Below are 21386 nucleotides of genomic sequence, written 5' to 3' on the forward strand. Positions count from 1 at the left end.
TAACCAAGAGTCCTTTCTGAAGGGGAGTCTGTGTTGTGAAGTGATATATAACCTCTCTCTATGTCACCAAAGACACTTTGTTCGAGTCCTTTGAGTAGCACTGAGGTGGCTGGGGAATGAGGTGCTTTGCCATCTACTAAAATGAGTCCCTTCGTCTCCCTGGTTACTGAGTGCCTGCTCTTCATTGCGTGGGGCACCCTGTTCTCTTACATACTCAGTGGGTCTAGGCTGCTTTCCTAGACCACTTACCAGCACTTTACGAATCCTCTCATTTCTGTGTCCTTGACCACATTGGTCTGAAAATCTTTATAGAGATGCTGTAATGTAAGTGGCTGATCATTTCCATTCCATCAGGACACCCAGGAACTGGGGAAGTAGCATACATTTGGGGCTTACAGTCCAACAGAGCTGCTCTCAAGGGACAGGATGAGAAGTCCTTTATATCTCGACCACATAGACCCCCCACCATCACCAGTGGCCCTCAGTGGAGCAGCGAGTACTCAGAGTCAAGCTTGTTAATCCTCAGGCTTTTTGGATATTTCTTCTTTTCAGTGCATAGTCACTCTAGGAAGAGACCCCTGTTGGGAAGAAAAGGAAGAAGTGTCACATGTACACAGGAGGTGTTCACAGTTATTATTAGCTTTCTTATTCTCTGCATCCCCGGGGCAAGCAAGGATCTGATCCTAGACCAGGAGGTCATACCAAGAAGCAGTAATAAAGTGGGGCACCTGGGTGGCTCACTTGGTTAAGTGTCTACCTTCTGCTCAGGTCATAGTCCTAGGGTCCTGAACTTGAGCCCAGTGTCTGGCCCCCTGTTCTATGGGGAGCCTGCTTCTCTGTCTCCTTCTGCCCCTCCCCCCAATTTATGCACATGCTCTTTCCTCTTGCTCTCTCTTTCAAATAAATAAATAAAATCTTAAAAGAAAAAATATCTTGAGAATTGTCATCTCCTTTCAAGGAACTACCTTGGCTATTCAGAACAAGGTAGGAAAAATTCACCAGATAGGCTTCTGCCCCTGCGGAAGGCTCAGTTGGGCTCTTCATTTGAACACTAAGCGTTGTTCGAATCCTCCCCAACGTTGCCAGTCCAGTTTTCAGATCTTCAGTGTTCTCCAGACATTTTCCTAAACCTCACAGAAGAGGGGGCCAGGCAGTTTGTCTTGTCCTTCAGAAGCACACAGGTTTCAACTCTGCTTCTGCTTATTGGCTCCCTTCAGCCCGTGGCCATAAGCAGTAAACTTTCTAGACTTCTTCTGGCTCTTTCAGGCTTGAGCTCATCAGGTCAAATCTTGAGTCTGTTGTTTTCCTTTTAGAACTCTTCAGTACAATTTTATCCTCTACCCCTGCCTTGTTTTCCATTTGCGCGTCATACTGTGGCCGGCCTCTGCCCCACATGGCCAACTGTCACACCTTCCAAAGCATTTCAGTGATGTCACCATAGGTCATAACTCAAGTCACAGGCTTGCTGCAGAAGTGGAGACCACGGGGATCCCGTGTCCTGTACGGCAGCCAGGTACTCACTGCCAGAACTCTTGAATGCTGATTTCTCTTGTTCCTTTTAGTCTGCAGAAATTCTCAGTTAATAATGTTTATTGCTAAAGAGATTTCCATTACTATTAAAAATCTCATCTTTTAGCTTTTCAAAGTGTTCACTAAGTTCTAATGAGACCATATTTCATTTTATTGTTGTATTTTCTACATTGATGAAATTTTGGGAGTCATTACTGACTCCTGTCCGTTGGTTATGTAGCATCATAGTCACTATAATGCTGTGGTCTGCTGAGCCTTCAGTTTGAGCCAAGCATGCGAGCTGTTCTGCCCTTATTGTCTGAGTTCTAGACTAATAGAATAATTCATACTGCCGTCACCATTTATTGAGTGCTTATTATGTACTAAGCATAGTTCTAAAGACTTTTATGTCTTTAAACATGAAACTCCCTTTTTACTACAATGCCTGTATATTACTAATAACTCCTAATTACAATTCTGATAACTTTATTACTACAAAAACCCTCTGAGCAGTAGATACTATACTATTACTCTTCACTGAAAATCACCTCTTTAAGATGATAAAGTAACCTGTCCAAAATTATACAGTACATGTTGAATCTGCGATTTGAAAGCGGAACTCCAAACAGAGTGCGTTCTTCCCCAAACTCCATAGTGCCTGTCCCCGCTAACCCAGGAAAGGAGCTGGTAACGCCCCTGGCCGTGTGGAGATGAGGACCACCGGCTGGGCTACGAAGGCCTGCCTTCCTGTTTCCATCTGCGGCAGCAGTGGCAGAGCGCTGCCCTGTGAATCAGTCACAAACTCTCCTGAATGTCCCCAGTGCGATGCCGTATTCCCATAGGTAGACAGTGTTTACGTCAGTAGCTTATGCTTTTCAGAAGTGAACTGTTGAACATAAAATTAGGTTCTGTGGACTTTAAAGCTTCAGCTCTGAAAGGCAGAGTATCAGGTCAAGGGATGGAAAGTGCTCTGATGAGAATAATAGTCTATAGTTGGCCTAAAAGAATCATTCTTCTTATGCGTGACCAAGTGTGAAGGAAATGCAGAGGATATGATGGTAGCTTGTATTCGCCCTCCTTGCTTCAAACATTTTTCCTTTTCCTTCAGTTTCTGAGCTTCTTTCTGTAAATGCGAAGGCAACTGGCATATCCTCAGTCCTGGCGTGTGTAAAGCATGTGCTGGGTGTGCGTACGTGATCTCCTTCACCAGGCATTTATGGAAAGTTGGTCCTTTCACTCTTCTCAGTGGTCCTGTATTAATACACTTATGTTAACACCAACCTGAGTTTTCAAATTAAGGGTTGGGTTACATTTCGTCAGTCTAAACAAATGCACCTGGTGTCTGGCACAACTACGCTTTGGGCATATCTGACTCAAAACCCCATGTCCTAGTCATGCTCTAGATGGAGATCTCTCTTTCTTTAAAAGCAATCAGATTAGTGAAGTAACGTCAGTTGAAGGCTTAAATGGTGAAATCAAGGGTGCTTGTGCCTCTTTGATCTCTTGGCCTGTGGTGGAATTAAAAGGTGTTGTTGCCAGGAGTTCTGGGGTTCTCCTTCTCATGGGTTTGGTATTTTAAAGAGGCTGGGAAGGTTTCCCTGTTTTGGAAGTCACTCTAGGTGTAGGTACCTACTCATCTTAATCTGTCTGTATGATTTGAATGTTGGAAACAAAGACTTTTAAAAGACCCAGATTTTGTCATTTTAATGCCACTATAATGAATCACCACTATAATGAATACTAGTTAGGAGAAAATGATGGACCAAAACCATTTGTCTCTTGCTGACTGGTCTAGGTTTTTTCCCTCCTCTTTTTTCCCCCTGAATTTCATTATGTAAACAAACAAAAAAACACTCTTTTTAAAAATGTGTATCATAATTTTGTTATATCCTGTAATAAAATCTTTCATTTTTTTTTTTTTCACTGTTTTATCCTCAGATACAGGGCCTGGCATATAGAAATTTTTTTTGAATGAATGTATGAATGAGCAAATGAACATAGAAATGACGAATAATGTTTACCTATTCATTCAGAAGCAGTTGTAGAGTGTCAGCTGTATACCAAGCACTTTTCTTAGATAAGGAAAATGAGCGCCAAAGAAGACAATCATGGTTTTTGTTCTGTTGCGATCACCTCCAGTGAGGAAAATTAGATAATAATCAAGTAAACAATAGGTATTTTCAGTAATTTGACGGTGGAAATGGTTTGTGGCAGCATCACGGATACTCACCATAACCAGTGCAGAGGGATCTTAGGAGATGAGTTGGCTGGACCGGGGGTCTGAGCAGCCGCTGGATGGGTGTCAGGCTGGGGGAGACGGGAGGAGACAAAGCAGCCGGAGCATATGGCCGAGGGTCTCCCTCTAGGCCAGAGGCAGGAGCTGAGAATTATTCCAGTAGAATCGCGAAGCCTTGGGTGTTTTCATGGAAGGTGGGCATGGCAGGATCAGATTTGTGTTTGAATCCTTCCTCCTGAGGGTGCTGCTTGCCCTTGAGCAAACCTTCTGTGACGGCTGCATGCTGGATCAGCTCTGTGTAGCGTTCCTGTGTCTCCTCTTACACAGACACCCTTTCAAGCATGGTTTTTCTTTCTTCAGGAAGAAGAGTTGAGGAAAAGTGGAGAGGCCAAGTACTTTCACCTCAATGATGACCTCCATGTTCTCATTGAAGTCTTCGCTCCACCAGCAGAAGCATATGCCCGGATGGGACACGCGCTGGAAGAAATCAAAAAGTTCCTCATTCCTGTTAGTACAGTTTTCCTTGATAGTTAATTTATACTTTAAAAGCTCTTCCTTTATTTTAATCCTTGGTAATGCTTACCAGTAAGTATTATTTGCACAGCACTTTATTTGTTAAAATTGTCCCTGGGAATTGGCATTTTTCTTTCTTTATAAATGAGGCAAGGTATTTTTAAAGAGATTAGATAATACTCGTAAGGCTACACAGCCAAGAAAGTTGAAGAGCGTAAGCACTAGTTCAAGTTTTGGAACTCACAAGTCCTAAGCCTTTTTGTGACACTAAAATCACCTACAAATCCATTGTTCTCCAAAATAAACATACTAGTTTGCAGCGAGCGCTGTGTGTGGTGTTGGACCAGCAGACATCAATAAAAGACCGAGGCATCCCCTCCAGGGCAATGCAGTATAGGGGAAGAGAGAAGCCTAAGCCAGTGATCTCAGTATAGCATGGTCAGCATAACTACAGACATACGCAGAAGGAGCACAGAGAAGAAAGGCACTGTGCTGACAGTTAGCTGGCTTCTGCCAAGTGTTTTATGCTTTGTTTTCTTGTTTATTTTTCGTTTTTGTTTTTAGGACTTTTATTTATTTGAGAGAGTGAGAGATCACAGAGGGGTAGAGAGAAATAGGCTCCCTGCTGAGCAGAGAACTGATGCAGGGCTCGGTCCCAGGACCTTGAGATCATGATCTGAACCGAAGGCAGAGGCCTAACTGACTGAGCCACCCAGGTGCCCCTTATGCTTTGTTAATATAACAGTTGTTCTGTTTTAACCCTTCCCAGACAGTTTGGCATTGCTAAGAATGTGAAAACTTAAAGAGAACGTACCCATACCTCTATTAGGAAAGTTAATTTAGGTTTTTTATATTATTTACATGTACTAGATTTAAAACAAAAGAAAAAAAACAGACATTGAACACTTTGGTTCTTTAGACAATTTATATAGAGTAGCTGGCCCATCGCCAGACAGTTGCCTGAGGTAGGACTGAGTTCAGCAATCCCAGGCTGGTCTAGTGGGTTGGCTTATATACACAGGTGTGTACATACACAGCACATGCATCAGGACTATATTATCTATGAGGAAAACTGTTGAATTTATAGGGAAAGGATATTTTAAGTCATGATTGCCTTGGAAAAGGTGAGACATGGATCCTATAAGTTATTTTACTTGGGAGCTGAAAATGGTTCAACTTCCTTAATTCCCTAAGGCCAATATGAAGATCCATTTATTCATTTAGTTTTTTATTTTGTTTTATTTTTTTAGAGAGGAAGGAGAGAGAAGGTGAGGAAGAGAGAATTTTTTTAAAAATTTTTATTTATTTATTTGACAGAGAGAGACAATGAGAGGGGGAACACTAGCAGAGGGAGTAGGAGAGGGAGAAGCAGGCTCCCCATGGAGCAGGGAGTCTGACGTGGGGCTCAATCCCAGGACCCTGGGATCAGGACCTGAGCTGAAGGCACACACCCACCTACTGACTGAGCCGCCCAGGTGCCTCGAGAGAGAGGATCTTAAGCAGGCTCCAGTCTCACAGGGCTTACTCTCACAACCCTGAGATCATGACCTGCGCCAAGTCAAGAGTCAGAAGCTTAACCAACCCTGCCAACCAGGTTCCCCTGTTCATTCAGTGTAGAAACAAAGTTTTTAGTACTTCCTATGTGATAGATACATGGGAAGTAATAAAAGAATTCTTTTTTTCTGCCCCTTTAGAGTCTATATAATGGGAGGACAGGTAAGAATCAGATGTTCATACAAACTACTCTGTTCATATAAGCTACTCTGACAAGACTAAGAAGTTTAATGTCTTAGTGTTCATTCAGTGTGGACTAGGGAGTGCTGACCTAGCCATGGAGGCTGCCACAGGACGTGCCACACCATCCCCTTTAGCCTTCTCCCCCAGGACATGGATCTGACTTCTCTCCCCTTGAATCTGGGCTGACCAGGAGAACTCTGCTTAACCCAGAGTCACAAAAATTTTCTGCTGTGTTTTCTTAATATTTTTAGTATTTCATTTAAGCCTATGATCAATTTTAGGTTAATTTTTATGTATGGTATGAAGTTAGGATCTGGGTCTGTCTTTTTCTGTGTTGATATCTGGCTGGTTATCCCAGCACCGTATGTTGAAAAGGCAGTCCTTTTCCTGTTGAACTGCACCGTATGTTGAAAAGGCAGTCCTTTTCCTGTTGAACTGCAACACCGTTGCTGAAAATCCACTGAAAGATCTCTGGATTTGTTTCCGCATTCTCAGTTTGTTTCATTGATTTATATGATTTATATGCCTGTCCTTATGCCAGTGTCATGCTCTTAATTACTTTAGCCTTCTAGCAATTTGGGTTCAAATCCAGGTTATCGATGCTTTTTTAAAGAAAAAGTTTTATCTCAAAATTGTTGTGTCTATTCCGGTTCCTATGCATTTCTACATATATTTCGGATTGGCATCTCAATTTCTGCAAAACAAACAAACAAACAGAAACCTCCAAAGGTTTTGATAGAGGATTGAATCTGTAGCTCAGTTTGGGGATAATTTCCATCTTAATACTTAGTTTTCTCGACCATGACTGTGAAGTGTCTATTTAACAGATATTTTTTGTTTCCTTCCACAGTGTTTTATAGTTTTCGAGGTGCCAGTCTTAGACTTCTTTCATTAAATTTATTTCTAAGTATTCTATACTTGTCGATGCTGTTGTGAATGGGGCTTTCAAAATTTCATGTTCGGAGCGCCTGTTTGGCTCAGTGGGTTGTGTCTCTGCCTTCGGCTCAGGTCATGATCTCAGGGTCCTGGGATCAAGCTCTGTGTCGGGCTCTCTGCTCAGCAGGGAGCCCACTTCTCTCTCTGCCTGCCTCTCTGTCTACTTATGATCTCTCTCTCTAGGTCAAACAAAATCTTTAAAAAAAAAATGTCATGTTCAGGGGCACCAGGGTGGTGCATTGTTTGAGCATCTGACTCTTGGTTTCAGCTCAGGTTAGGATATCAGGGTCCTGGGATCAAGCCTCACATCAGGTTCCAGGCTTGTGAGGGAGTCTGCTGGAGATTGTCTCTCCCTCTCCCTCTGCCCCTCCTGCACATGTTCCCTTTAACCCTTTCTCTCAAATAAGTAAATAAATCTTTAAAAAAATTTCATTATCAGATGGTTACCAGGATATGGAAATGCAGTTGATAATCAGTGTATAAAAGCCTTGTAATTATATTGGTCTGTTGCTTTGGCTTTTATGGAATCATTAGGATTTTCTACATACAGAATCATGTTATCTGTGGAACATAAGTTTTATTTCTTCGGTTGAAATCTTAATGCCTTTAGTTTTTTATTTTATTCTTCCCCCATCACACTGACTAGAACTTTGGATGCGTTGTTGAGCAGGAATGGTGAAGGTGGAACATCTTCGCTTGTTGCTCTTCGTCTTTCACCATTAAATATGACGCCAGCTGTAAGCTTTCCCTTGCTGCCCTTTACCTTGTGGAGGAAGTTCTCTCCTGTTCCCGGGTGTTGAGAATATTATCGGGGATGAGTGCTGGATTTTGTGAGTTGTTTTTTCTGCCCGTTGAAATGATCATGTGATTTATCTTACCCCCCCTCTTTTTTTTTTTTTTTTTTTTAAATAATAGTGTATGGCATTAGTTGGTTTTCAGTTGTTAAGCCAACCTTGCATTCCCAACTGAAATCCCACTTGGTCATATTACGTGTTGCTAGGATTGATTTGCTAGTAGTTTATTAAAGATCTTTACATCTATAATCATGAGGGATATTGGCTAGTAGAGCAATATTTCCATAACCTTTGTATTAACCCACACATTTACTCTTTCTGGTGCCCTTCGTTACTTCCTGTGGATAGAGTCGCCATATGGTACTACCCCTTTTCAGCCCAAAGGACTTCCTTTAGTCTTTCTTGTAACCTTGATCTGCTACCTCCCAAAATTGTTTTTTTTTTTTCTCAGAATGTCTTTATTTCACCTGTACTCTAAAAGATAGTTTATATAATTCCTGGCTGACAGTTTTTTCTTTCAGGTGGTAGAGACCACCAGTCTGCACTTTCTGGACTTCGTTATTTTTGATGAGAAGAGTCCTTAATGATTTTGTTGTTTGGTACATGATCTGTTGCTTTTCCCTTGCTGCTGCCAACATTTTGTCTTTCATTTTCATTAATTGGACTGTAATTGTGTATGCTTATCCTTCTTACTCATTAAGCTTTGTGGATCCGTAAGTGTACATTTTTCTTGAAATGTGGAACGTTTTCAGCCATTGTTTCTTTAGGGTTTTTTGCCTTTTTCTTTCTCCTCTGCTCCCATCAGTCCTGCAGTCCCCTGACTCGTGTGCTGGTGCGCTTGACGGTGTTTGACACATCTCTGAGGCTCCTTTCTCTTCATCCTTCCTTCTCTGTGTTCCTGACTGGGTAATTTTAACTGGCTTATCTTCACGTTTGTAGACTCATTCTTTTGCCATCTCAAATCTGTTGTTAAACTCCTTTGGTTAAATTTCATTGTAGTTGCTGTACTTTCTCTCTTTTTTTTTTCTTTTAATCTTTCTCTCTCTCTCTCTCTTTTTTCCCCCCAACATCTTAGACCCTCTCCAAGACAGCTTCTTCCTACTGCTCGCCTGCTTGCTTGCTTGCTTGCTTTCTCTGTATATGGGTCACATTTTCTTGTTTCTTTGCATGTCTCTTAACTTTTCTTTTCTTGAAAACTCCACACTTTAGATAACATATTATAGCACATTTGCATTCTGATTCATTTTAGTCTCCAGGGTTGTTGTTGTGGGTTTTTTTCCCTTCGTTTCTAGTGATTTAGTTGGACTAAATGTGCAGTCTGTCTACTTCATGGTTTATGGCTTGGTTCATTTTTCTCCTCACTTGTATTCTAACCTGGGCCACTGGCTGCGCCCTTGGCATCAGCATCATTCAGACGTCACTGGCGGTTAATCAAAGGCCGTGCTCACACGCATGTGTTGATAAGAATTCCAGCCTCTGCTGATGGAACTGTGGGGGAGCACCCATAGGCTGGTCAGTTATCACAGCTGCCCTGGTCTTGACTTGTGACTGAGGTCTTGATCCCTGCATGTCCTTTACACATGCCTAGAGTCACTGTTGGGAAGGGACGGGGGTGGGGGTGGGGGGAGCTTTACGCTCTCTTCAGGCCTTATATTCAGCAGAGATGTGCAGAGAACACATCAGGACTCTCCATGACTGTTAAGTTTCTGGCTAGTCCTCCAGTCTGTTGCTTGCCCCACCCCAAACCTGAATATTAGGCTTGCTAATTCACTGGAATTTTATGTATTTGCTACCAGAATTATTACTGATATTGACAGTGCTGTTGGGCATGTTTTGTTTTGGTTTTTTTTCCCACACTTTGTTCCAAATTAAGTGAACTTCCTCCTGCAGCAAACTATTGGTTTTCATGCCCTTCCCTAGCAGTGGAACTGACACGTCATCTGGAGTGGGGAAGAGGGATGGCAGCCTCCCCAGACAAAATGCCAGACTCCCACGTTTTGTACCTGACACTAATAAAGTTACTGTGTTTTCACTTTCTTATGCAACTCCAGTCAGTTCCCAGAGTTCGGAAATGGTTTGTGTTTTTTTTTGTTTTGTTTTGTTTTTTTAAGATATAATTGGTTTTTTAAAGATTTTATTTATTTATTTATTTGACAGCGAGAGAGAGAGAGAGCAAGAGAGGGAACATAAGCAGGGGAGTGGGAGAGGGAGAAGCAGGCTTCCCATCGAGCAGGGAGCCTGATGCAGGGCTTGATCCCAGGACCCTGGGACCATGACCTGAGCTGAAGGCAGATGCTTAACAACTGATCCACCCAGGTGCCCCTGAAATGGTTGATTTTAACTGTGTGGTCAGCTTTTATTGTTGCTTTTTATGGAAAGGTTTTACTAAGCTTCATGTTTAGCTATATTACAAGCCCTATATTCTCTCATAACATTTATTTTTTGAAATCTTAAGAGTATTTTGGACCCCTGACCATATGAGGATATGTAAAATTTCCCTTCATTCTTTTTGGTGTCTGCATATTTCATCATATACATGTTCTAGAAGTATGTATTCAGTCTTCAAATAATGAGCATTTATGTTATTTCTGTAGATTATAATATAGACTTTGATCCCACGATTAATCTTTGACATAATCATTGGTGTATTTGGGCAGATATATCTGAAGAGAACATTCGTGGCTGAGTATCCACGAAATTTTAATGAATTATTTTTAATTATTTCATTTAAAAAGTTTTTTTCCCATTCTCTAGGCTAACACATCTAAGTATGTTCTGAATTTACTGGACAGTAAAATTTACTGGGATAGTAAAATCCCAGGTGTACCTGTGTAATTAGAATTCTGATCACTTTTCCACTCTTCACAATTGATGACATGTTTGAATTAGTGTGATAATATTTTCACTTTTCTGATAGGAAGTTAAAATAATAATTTACTAATGACTAGTTTAAAATGTAGAATTATCATTTAGTCTGTGTGCTAATATATGTCACTTGGTTTCCCGCTTGATTTCAAATCATCATATTACAGACCAAGAAAACTATAACTACAATGATTTTTATCAATAGTTCTGTCTGACAGAAACAGTTCCCTAAAATTTTAAAAAGTTGTCTAACATCACAAATGTGGTGAGTCCAGTTCATTAAATTCAGGCTTAACCCAGATGTGTTGACTCAGATTCCATAATTTGTTTCTGACTACACAGTTTGTCTTTTTGAGAATGTATCTTTACAAAGATGATGTCTAAAATGGGCTTTCATTCTAATTTTTGTGACACCATTGTAATCACTTAGAGCAGTTTCTTTTTCCGTTTAAAATTTTTAATAGTATTTTTGGATGCTGTGTTCTTTTCCCCTGAACCTATTTTGGAACCACATACAATTTTGTGTCACACCTCCTTGCACTTTCCAACAGGGCAAGTATTTAGCATTTATGTAGCACATTTTCACATTTTATTTAGCATGTGCTTTACAAATAATTTATGAATCTTCACACATTTTTAGTAAAATGGTAAGGAGCATATTAAAAGGCTTATTTTAGAGAGGGTGAAATAATGATAGATTGAAATGAGTCTTTTGAGATCATAGTGCCCTAAATAAGTTAGAGAAAGAACCTCCGTCTGCAAGAAAACCTAGACGCCTGGTCGTGTGCCCGTCCCACTAATCATGGCAGGTTGAATTTGCCTCTGCAAGTGTTTGCTTATTATGGTTTCAGCCTTCTCTGGACTTTCTTTTCGACTGGTGTTCACACTACTTTTCCTATTCCACAGTGCCTTCCACTACAGAATTCAAGTCATTTTTTATACTCTGCTTTTGGAAAAGTAAGGAAGAGATAGCAGATTTTTTTTTTTTTTTTAATAAGTGTATGAAGTCTATTTCGTATTTTAAACTCTAAATAACTCAGGAAACTGTTGCCCCTGAATCTTTTATTCACACTTGGAAAGCCTGTTTCTTTTATTGTAAGAGCCTCCATTCCTCACTCCAGGGGCAGTCCCTCCTCTTCCTCTTCATGGAGCCACACAGCTGGAGAACCTGCCTGCCTGCTCTGTGTCTGTGACTTTCTCCCCCTCCCTCTCCCTTCCCCTGAGATGGATTCCAGCTCCGCCCTTCCCAAAACTACCCTTGCTGAAGTCAGTATTGGCTTTACTCTTGGATCCTGTGGGATCCCATGGGATGCAGCATTGACTTCCTGTGTTTTTCATGCTAGGCCGAACTCTGTGTCCCTCTCAGGTGCTTGCCTCCCCTTATCCATCTCCCCTGGGTGGCTTTTCTTCTGTTACCGTGCATAGCTGTCCAGAGCCCTTCTCCTGCTCCAGTAACATGTCCCAAACAATCCTGCTTATTGCTGACATTTGTACACAGATGATTTCTTGCTAGAGGTCCCCGCAAAAGCTCATTAATTCTCTAGAAGGACCCATAGGACTCAGAAAATTGGTTATACACTGTGATTATGGATTATTTCCACAAAAGGATACAGATCAAAATCAGAAAAGGAGCACAGGGAAAAGTCTGGCCTGGGCTTCCAAGGGTCCCTTTGCAGGGAATTCCGCAGGAACATGTTTGATTCTTCCAGCAGTGATGCGCGACAACACACACAACAGCTAGTGAGGCTCCCCTGCGCCATGGCGTGCATGGTTTTTATTTTATTTTTTTTTAAGATATTATTTATTTATTTGACAGAGACAGAGATCACAAGTAGGCTGAGAGGCAGGCAGAGAGAGGGGGATGCAGGCTCTGCACCAAGCAGAGAGCCCAGTGTGGGGCTCAATATCCCAGGACTCTGAGATCATGACCTGAGCCAAAGGCAGAGGCTTAACCCATTGAGCCACCCAGGCACCCCGCTGCACGGTTTTTATTGGGGATCCATCACGTATGCATATGGCGCCCCTGGTCTGAACTCAGCTGCGCCCAGTCCAGCACCACCACGCCACTTCCTGAGCCAAAACAAAGGTTCCCCACTGATCCCATCGCTAGGGCAGACTTGGTTGGCCCCACTGCACCACTTGGCCTCAAACCCACGCATACAGAATCTCTTAGCAGGCAGTCCCCTCCGTGGGCTTCGAGGTTATCTTCCGGGGGCCAGCCACAGGCCCGCCTTGACGACAGCACCTGCTCGGTGCTGTGTAGCACCTGAGTAACCCTTCCTTGTCCACTTCTGTATCCATATCTTTAACTTCTAAATTTCTAGTTTTTATATCTGATTTTTACGGGACTTCTCAGAATTAATGTGTCATAAGCCAGTGCGGAGTCAACCTGTACCAAACTGATTACAACATGATACCATTGTTACTTATCCCTCTTATTTTCCAGATGTCCACTGATATTCTTGACTTTGCTGATATACCTCTGCCATCTAGGATATTACCATTTCTAAGAAAAATTAAACATTATAAATAACACCAAAACTACCTTTCTTCATCCTGCCTGCCACTTCTGTACTCCAGGTTGTCCTTACCACATACTGGAATTATGAGCTTCCATCTGGGATTTCTGCCTCTAGTGTGCTTTTTTCCATGTAATATCTTTATGGAGATCTAAATCACATCACATAAAATTCACTCCTATAACGTATAGAATTCAGTGGCTTTCCGTGTATTCATAGAGTTCTGTGGCTGTCACCATAACCCAAGACCATTTTTATTACCCCCAAGTAAGCCTCGTCATGAACAGTGACTTCCCATTCTTCTTCCTCCCTAGTCAACCACTCACTCACTTTTTTGCATTTTACGCAGCCTTTATGGAGATATAATTCACATACCCTACAGTCCCCATTAAACGCACAGAGTTCACTGGATTGTTGTGCGCTCACAGTTACGGAGCCATCACTACAATCTGTTTCAGATTTTCATCATTCCTCAGAGCAACCCCAGACCTTTGAGCAAGCAGTGCCCATTCCAGTCCCCTGCTGTCCCTCAGCTCTCTGTCTCATACCACTAGTAATCTGTCTCTGTGGACTTGCCTGTTTTTGACAGTTTGTGTAAAACGGAACAGTATGCATAGTTTTTTGTCCTGCATTCTTTCATTTAGCGTGCTCTTTTCAAGGTACATTGAAGCTGCTTTTCATTGCTGGGTGATATTCCATTGTATGGATATGCTATGTTTTATTTGTCCGTTCTTTATTAGTCAAGGACTTCAGTTGGGATTATTTGTACTTTCTGGCTATTATCAAGAATGCTGCTGTGAACATTCGTGTACTGATTTTTGGAGGGATGTATGTCTCACTTTCTTGGGTATGACCCAAAAGTGGAATTATTAGGTTTCATGGTAGCTCTGTGTTAAACATTTTTGAGGGGCGCCTGAGTCACTCAGTGGGTTAAGCCTCTGCCTTCAACTCAGGTCATTATCTCAGGGTTCTGGGATGGAGCAGGATAGTCCAGCGGGGATCCTGCTTCCCCCTCTCTCTCTGCCTGCCTCTCTGCCTACTTGTGATCTCTCTCTCTCTCTGTGTCAAATAAATAAAATCTTAAAGGAAAAAAAAAAAGGTATTTTTGAGGTAGTGCTAACTGGTTTTTCCAAGTGGCTGGGCCAGTTTTCATTGCCACCAGCAAGGTGTAAGACTTCCATTATCTTCAGTGTTCTTATTATTATAGTACCACTTGTTAAAGAGAGTGTTTGAACATCAATCTATAGTAACTTATTTCTGGGCTCCCAATTCTATTTCACCGATCTTTATGTCTACCCTTTAAGCCAGTACTGCACAGTCTTTGTTACTATGGCTTTGTGGTAAGTTTTGAAATGGGATTATATTAGTCCTCCAATTTTGTTCTTTTTTCTTAAAATTATGCTGGATATACTAGGTCCCTTGGATTTTCATAGAAATTTTAACAAAGAAGCCAGTTGGGATTTTGATAGGGATTTCCTCATCTCTGTAGATCAGTCTGGGAGGTGGGAGAGTAAGGTAGTGATATTGTCATCCTAACAATATTAGGTCCTCCTATCCATGAACATTGGGTATGTTTCCATTTACTTAGATTTTAAAAAATTTCTTCCAATAGTATTTTGTTGTACAGTATACAAATCTTGCTCTTATTTTGTTAATTTATTCCTATGCTGTTCTTTATGATGATACTTTAAGTGGAATTATTGTCTTAATTTTATTTTTGTTTTGTTCATAAAGAAATAAAATTGATTTTGGTATATTGATCTCATTATATCATGAAACCTTTTGTAATGTGATTATTTAATAATGTTTTTGTGGATTCTTTTGATTTCTATATACAGGGTTATCCCATCTATGAATAAAGGTTGTTTAGTTCTCCCCATCGATCTGAACGCTATTTATTTGTTTCTTACATTATTGTCCCGACTAGAACCTCAAGTGTGATGTTGGATAGAAGGGGTGAGAGTAGACATCCTTATATTGTTCCTTATCTCAGGATGATTCTTCTACATTTTTACTATTAAATACAGTGTTAACTCTGGGATTTCTTAGTTGTTGAATGTTTGTATCATTAAAGTATTGGATTCTTCTCACAAGTGATTTGGTTTCTTTGTATTAAAATGATCGTTTTTTGTTCTTTATTCTGTTTTTATGCTGTTATATTAATTGATTTTTTTATATTAAGGCAACTAGCAATTCTGGAATAAGTTTTACTTGATTCTTGTGTATATTTCCCCCTTTTATTTTGTTTATGCTGTTGGATTTGGCTTCCTAATTTTTTTGAGAGCCTTTGTTTCTGTGTTCATAAGGATATTCATTTATAGGTTTCTTTTCTTGCAATGTCTTTGTCTGTTGTGGTCCCTGACAGTACTGGCTTTATAGAAATAGTGAGGAAGTACTCCCTCTTCTTTCATTTTTCTGGAAGTTTGTGAAGGATTAGCATTAATTCTTTATTAATTATTTGTAGAATTCATCATTAAAGTTTTGTGGGCCTAGGCTTCTCTTTGCAGGACACTTAATGAGTACTAATTTAGTCTCTTGGCTTATCTGTCAGATTTTCCATTTCTTCTTCAGTCAGTTTTGGTAATTTGTGTCTTTATAGAAATTCATCCGTGTCTTTCTGTCATCTTAGTTACCTAATTTGATAGCATCCAATTGTTCATAATATTTCTAAAACACAAACCTAGATATGCCACTTTCTTCCTTAAAACTCTAAAGTGCTTTTTAGTACCCTTAATTTTAAACCTTTAAAGTTATATTTAAAATGACTGAAGACTTTGTTTAATTTGGTTTCTGCTTTCCTTTCCACTTTAAGCTCAACCCCCCTCCCCAAAAAAACACACCCCAAGTTGATCTTGTAATTCAGCCGTATGGCACTTCTTCATGTTCCCTGGACACCATTTCTTTAGGTCTTAAAATGTGCTTTTACCTCCAGCTACAGTACTGTACTGCCCCTCTTCTGGTAGGTAGTTCTCACTCATCCGTCGATGATACGTCTTTTGGGAACCTGCTCTTACTGCCTACAGCTGAGTTACAAGACTTTCCTTTTTGACAGTTTAGACCTGAACTTTCGTTTTATTGTAAAACAGATCACACTTCTTGATGATTCTTGAGTGGGGTTGGAGATATTCAGGAAAGGAGTACTCAAGGATGGCTCCCAGGGTTTTTCAGTTGAATATTTAAACAGTCGTAAGATAAAGAAGAGCAAGTCTCCAAGAATAAGATATATTCAGCTTTGAAAATGGTGCGTTTTTCTAGTATAATATCCAAATGGAAATGTACAAGAAGAACGTGTACGCATGGTTTTTAATTTCAGTAAAGCTATCCTGTTGTATGTATGTCCTCCTCCTTTGTTAGATTGTGAGCTCCTTGGCTGTAGGGAGCCAGGCTTCCTCCTCTAGCTCTTTTAGTGGTCCTTCACAGATCGCAGTAACTACTAGTTGAACTGAGTTGTAAATAACAGTGCCATGTGTCTGTATATGGTATTTTAATTTGCTTATAAGTATCTTACTTGGAAAGTAGGCCCAGCAGAAGGAATAATGGCTGATTGTAGAAAATTTTAGTTTGGGAAAAATATGCTTTTTCCCCCCCTTTTTAATAACAATTTATTGATGCATTTTCATTTCAACAGTCTCAAATCTTATTTTATGAATTCAGCTATTTACTTGCCCTTTCTTCTATTAAAAATTATTTTATTCTTGTCCTAAATACTTTTGTATTTTTCACATGAGCTGAGTTATGTTGTCCTCTGTCTTCTGTGTAGGACTATAATGATGAAATCAGGCAAGCCCAGCTCCAAGAATTAACATATTTGAACGGTGGCTCAGAAAATGCGGATGTACCAGTTGTTCGAGGGAAACCCACCTTGCGTACAAGAGGTGTACCCACCCCAGCAATAACCAGGTAGGTGTTATTAATTGACTTACTTTTTTTGTCATTAGAATAGGGTACCATGGCAACCATTTTAATGTCTCCTTTATTAATAGTCAAACAGCTCTATCAGTATATCCTTACAAAGCCTTCAAGAATATATTCAGACATTATGATGTTGTAATTAAGGGGATTCACTTTGCTTGGAGTGAGATATTCCTGGGTTTAAGTAGAACCTGTACCACTTACTGGCTGATGACTATAGGCAAGTTTATTTATCACTCTAATATTAATTTTTTTTTAAGATTTTATTTATTTTTTTGACAGAGACACAGTGAGAGAGGGAACACAAGCAGGGGGAGTGGGAGAGGAAGAAGCAGTCTTCCTGCTGAGCAGGGAGCCCAGTGTGGGGCTCCATCCCAGGACCCCGGGATCATTACCCGTTGTGTAAGCAAGATGGCTAACTACTGAGCCACTCAGTGCCCCTAATATTAATTTTTAATTTTTTTTTTAAATGAGGCTTGTTTTAAAATAGTAATATTGATAAGCAAATTGAAGTCTTGGAAGCATGTGCCTTCCCCATTGAGTACAGGATTAGACCAGTTCTTTGCCACATCTCTGGTGTTGAGCACCATGTCAGGCACCAAGTGAGTATCCAGAAGCCTGTTGTCATTTTATTCACTGTGAATGCTCTGTGGTATCTGAAAACTCCTCAGCGGGTCCAGGTACACAGAATTTTTTTTCTGTCTTTGGACTGATGACTACTTTTAATATGAAAAATGAAATCAGAGAGAAAGACAAACCGTGAGAGAGACTGGACTCCAGGAAACAAACTGAGGGTTATGGAGGGGAGGGGCGTGCAAAGGTGGGGTGACTGGGTGGTGGGTATTAAGGAAAGCATGTGTTGGGATGAGCACTGGGTGTTATACACAACTAATGAATCGTTGAACACTATAACAAAAGCTTATGATGTGCTTTATGTTAGCTAACTGAACATAATGAAAAATAAAAAATAAAATGTTTTAATGAATTCATAAGACAGTTTAAGCAAAACCATATATTGAGATGTATCTCAGATTTATTTTAAAATATTTTTAATTTTTTAATCTTTGCATCCAAAAAGAACTCAGTAGAAAGAAGTAACAGATTTTTCACTGGTGACTACATATATATTTTTTCAGATCGATTTTGAATGAAATAATTTCAAATAGCATTCTTTTATATCTCCAACTTATTTAGGAGAATAAAAGTCAGTTTTCTTATTGAGTGTTGTTGATCAGTGTATGGTCAAAGAGAGCAAATTACAAACAGGTGTTCTTGCAATGTAAAATAAACAGATCTGCTCATGGAACCAAGTGCGTTTACTCTATTAAAAAAGGCTAATAATGGATCGCTGTTGATGGTTTACTGAAATAATTTATGTAGATGTTCAGTAAATGGTAAATTCCTCTCATTTTCATTTCTTCTACCATTAAATTTACTTTAAATCGTAAGAAATTCCAGTTGACCCTTGACCATTGTGGGAGGATAGTGGTACTGACCTCTTGCATAGTCAAAAATCTGTGTATAACTTTTCACTCCCCCAAAACTTACTACTAATAAGCTACTGTTGACTAGAAGCCTTACCCATAACACAGTCGGTGACCACATTTTGTGCATGTGTTAAATACTTTATTATTGCAATGAGATAAGCTAGATAAAAGAAACTGTTAACAAGGAATTCATGAGGAGAAAATGCATTTACACTACTATACTGTATTTATTGTAAAATGATTCGTGCGCAGGCGGACCCATGCAGTTCAAACCCGTGTTGTTCCGGGGTCCACTGTACTCACTGTGTTAGTTTCCTGTGGCTGCTGTGATGAATGACCACAGATTTGGTGGCTTTAAACAATAGAGATTTATCAGTTCCGGGGACTAGATGTCCAAAATCAGTGTTGGGCAGACCATAGTCAAGGTGGAGGTGGTGGTTCCCCTCTAGCCGGGAATCCTTTCCTTGCCGGTGGCAGCTTCGGGTGCCTGCCAGCTTGCCTTCCCTTGTGGCCTTATCACTCTGGTCTCTGCGTGTTGATTTCTGTCCGGTCTGGCATCTCCGTTTGCTTCCCTCTTCCATGTGATGGCATTTAGCGCCCCCCCCCCCCCCCCAGGGATTCAGAGTACTCCTCCCTTCCCAAGATGCTCACCTGAGAATCACGTCTGCAAACACCCTTTTTCTAAAGAAGGCAACATTTACAGAATGACCCTCCCGGACAGAGGCAGAGTTGAAGAGAGCTCACTCAGTGTCACTGTGGAGGGCACTTTTTAGGGGATGCTGTGTTCCTTAACCAGATCTATCATTTTGACTGAAGATAAGTTCTCGTTTCACTGTCAGATTTTTTGTTTTGTTCTGTTTTGTTTTTGAAGATTTTTTTTTTTTTTATTTCGTTGTGAGACAGAGAGAGAGACAATGAGAGAGGGAGCACAAGAGGGAGCACAAGCAGGGGGAGTGGCAGGCAGAGGGAGAAGCAGGCTCCCCTCCGAGCAGAGAGCCTGATAAAGGACTCGATCCCAGGACCCGAACCGAGGCAGATGCTTCACCATCTGAGCCATAGGCTTCCCTCACTGTCACGTTTTAAATTAAGTTTAAACAGATGAGGAAAGCAGAAACGTTTTGGTGTTTTGAGTATAGTATCTGCAGAAACCCCTCCATCTACCCAGATGAAAAATTAAATTATTCCTCTTGATGATGCATGTCCATGGCTTGCCACTGACAGCCTTTCCGTTGTGTCGGCAGTGAGTACCGTCCCTGTGGCGGGTGTGGCTGGATCGCAGTCGGCGCTGGGCTGCGCCTCACACACCCCTCCCTTCTGTCCTCCGCTTGACCGTGGGCTTCCGCGGTACCAGACCTTTCAAATACTCTGCTTTTCTCTTCCTCGAAGACGTACCCAGAGCCCTCCTGTATTCTTTCTTAAGGCCTCACTCTGTTTAGTCTTTACTGATTACTTTGCCATATTTCCTGTGTTCCACCCCCCGCTGGAAACTGTTTATTTCATGGCGCTGGGGCTCACGTCCTTCCCACACGTCCGTGGACATCGTCCCTCTGCCCGCCGTTCTGCGTCCTTTCCAGCCCCTCACCTCTTACATCCTGCTGTTCTCTGTGTCTCACACCAAAGCTTACTTTAACACTTCTACTTCATCTACTACTGACTGAGTACTTTTCTAAGCATTTACAGATATTAAGTAGGTTGCGCCTCATAACAGCCCTGTGAGGGGGCACTGGTGTGAGACACAGTTTCGCAAGGGAGGGAGCTGATGACGCGCCCAAGATTTGCCGACCCTGGTTCCACCGTCTATGCCTTTCTCCTCTCTTAGGTCCTCCCTTGCATTTCAAGTAGAGCTGGGCTTCTCTCCATCCATCGTGCTGCTGCGTTTCCTCCATAGAGCTTTGGTTCTGTCCCTTTCGCTGCACTTTTATTGCAGCCCAGGATGGCACCTTTAATACAGTCTATGGTGGAAATACTTTTATGTTTTTTACTACTTTCTCATTAAATCACATATAGTAACTTGCCAAACTAGTATGCGCATCTCACAGAATAAAAAATAAATGGTTGTGGGAATTAGGACAGAAGGTTACCAAACCCCAAGAGTGAGGTTAGCACACAGGAGTACAGTCGCAGAGATGGTCTTCAAATTTTGCTTTGAACTTCCTTGTAGCCAGAGCTGAGGAAGACTTTGTCATAGAATCACACTGTTTCAGGGTCTAGAAGAGTAATAAAACAGAAGACAAACATACTCCTCGAAGCACAGGGCTTTCAGGTCCTGAAACCTGTGAGAATTGTCTCCAGTGCACAGTCTTAGTAGGCCTTTGCTGTATCCAATCCCTCAGTATGCCATTTTGATTTTACCTCTAAAATAAACCTGAAGTCTGGTTTTCATTAATCACCTCTTCCTCCCCACCTCAGTCTAGCCACAGTGCTCTTCCACTTTTCATTTGCAGTCTTTAATGACCTGTTAAAATAGATTTTGTCTTCTCCCTGCTTCAGTTTTTTGGGTGGCTCCCTTTGCCTCTAGGAGAACGTCCAAACTTCCTGCTGTGCTCGAGGACACACTCATAACCTAGTGATCTCCTTGCCCTTTTGGACATTGTGGTTTTCTGCACTGTGGTCTGGCTGGCCTCCTAACTCTCTGACCAGCTGGCCAAGCTTATTTCCTTCCCAGGCCCTTTGCATTCACTGCCCCCACTGACCCCACCTCGGGATGCTTTGTCCAGGCCTCACATGGTAGGCAGACACAGGTCCATGCCTAGGAAGCCTTACCGAGCATCTTCTTGAGAGTCATTGTCCCCCAGTCCCAAAGCTGGGGTCCCTTCGTAGCATTTATCACACTGAATTCTACCTTTTTTGTTCACATTTTCATTGGCTTCTCCTCATG

The 21386-nt window shown here is 41.2% G+C and overlaps 1 protein-coding gene across 5 annotated transcripts in view; it reads left to right on the plus strand.

Moving 5' to 3' along the window:
• The window catches only part of KHDRBS3 (KH RNA binding domain containing, signal transduction associated 3), a 185740-nt gene that overhangs the window by 86113 nt on the left and 78241 nt on the right, over positions 1-21386 (plus strand). For all 5 annotated transcript variants that reach the window (XR_004279580.1, XM_032316160.1, XM_032316159.1 and 2 more), the window contains exons 4-5: positions 4106-4252; positions 16870-17009. Coding sequence is in view for 4 of the 5 variants with exons in the window: in XM_032316160.1 (XP_032172051.1) it covers positions 4106-4252; positions 16870-17009 (287 nt within the window). In the remaining variant the exon portion in view is untranslated. The remainder of the gene's footprint in view (positions 1-4105; positions 4253-16869; positions 17010-21386) is intronic.

Source organism: Mustela erminea, chromosome 16 (assembly GCF_009829155.1).
Source record: "Mustela erminea isolate mMusErm1 chromosome 16, mMusErm1.Pri, whole genome shotgun sequence".
Lineage (NCBI taxonomy): Eukaryota > Metazoa > Chordata > Mammalia > Carnivora > Mustelidae > Mustela > Mustela erminea.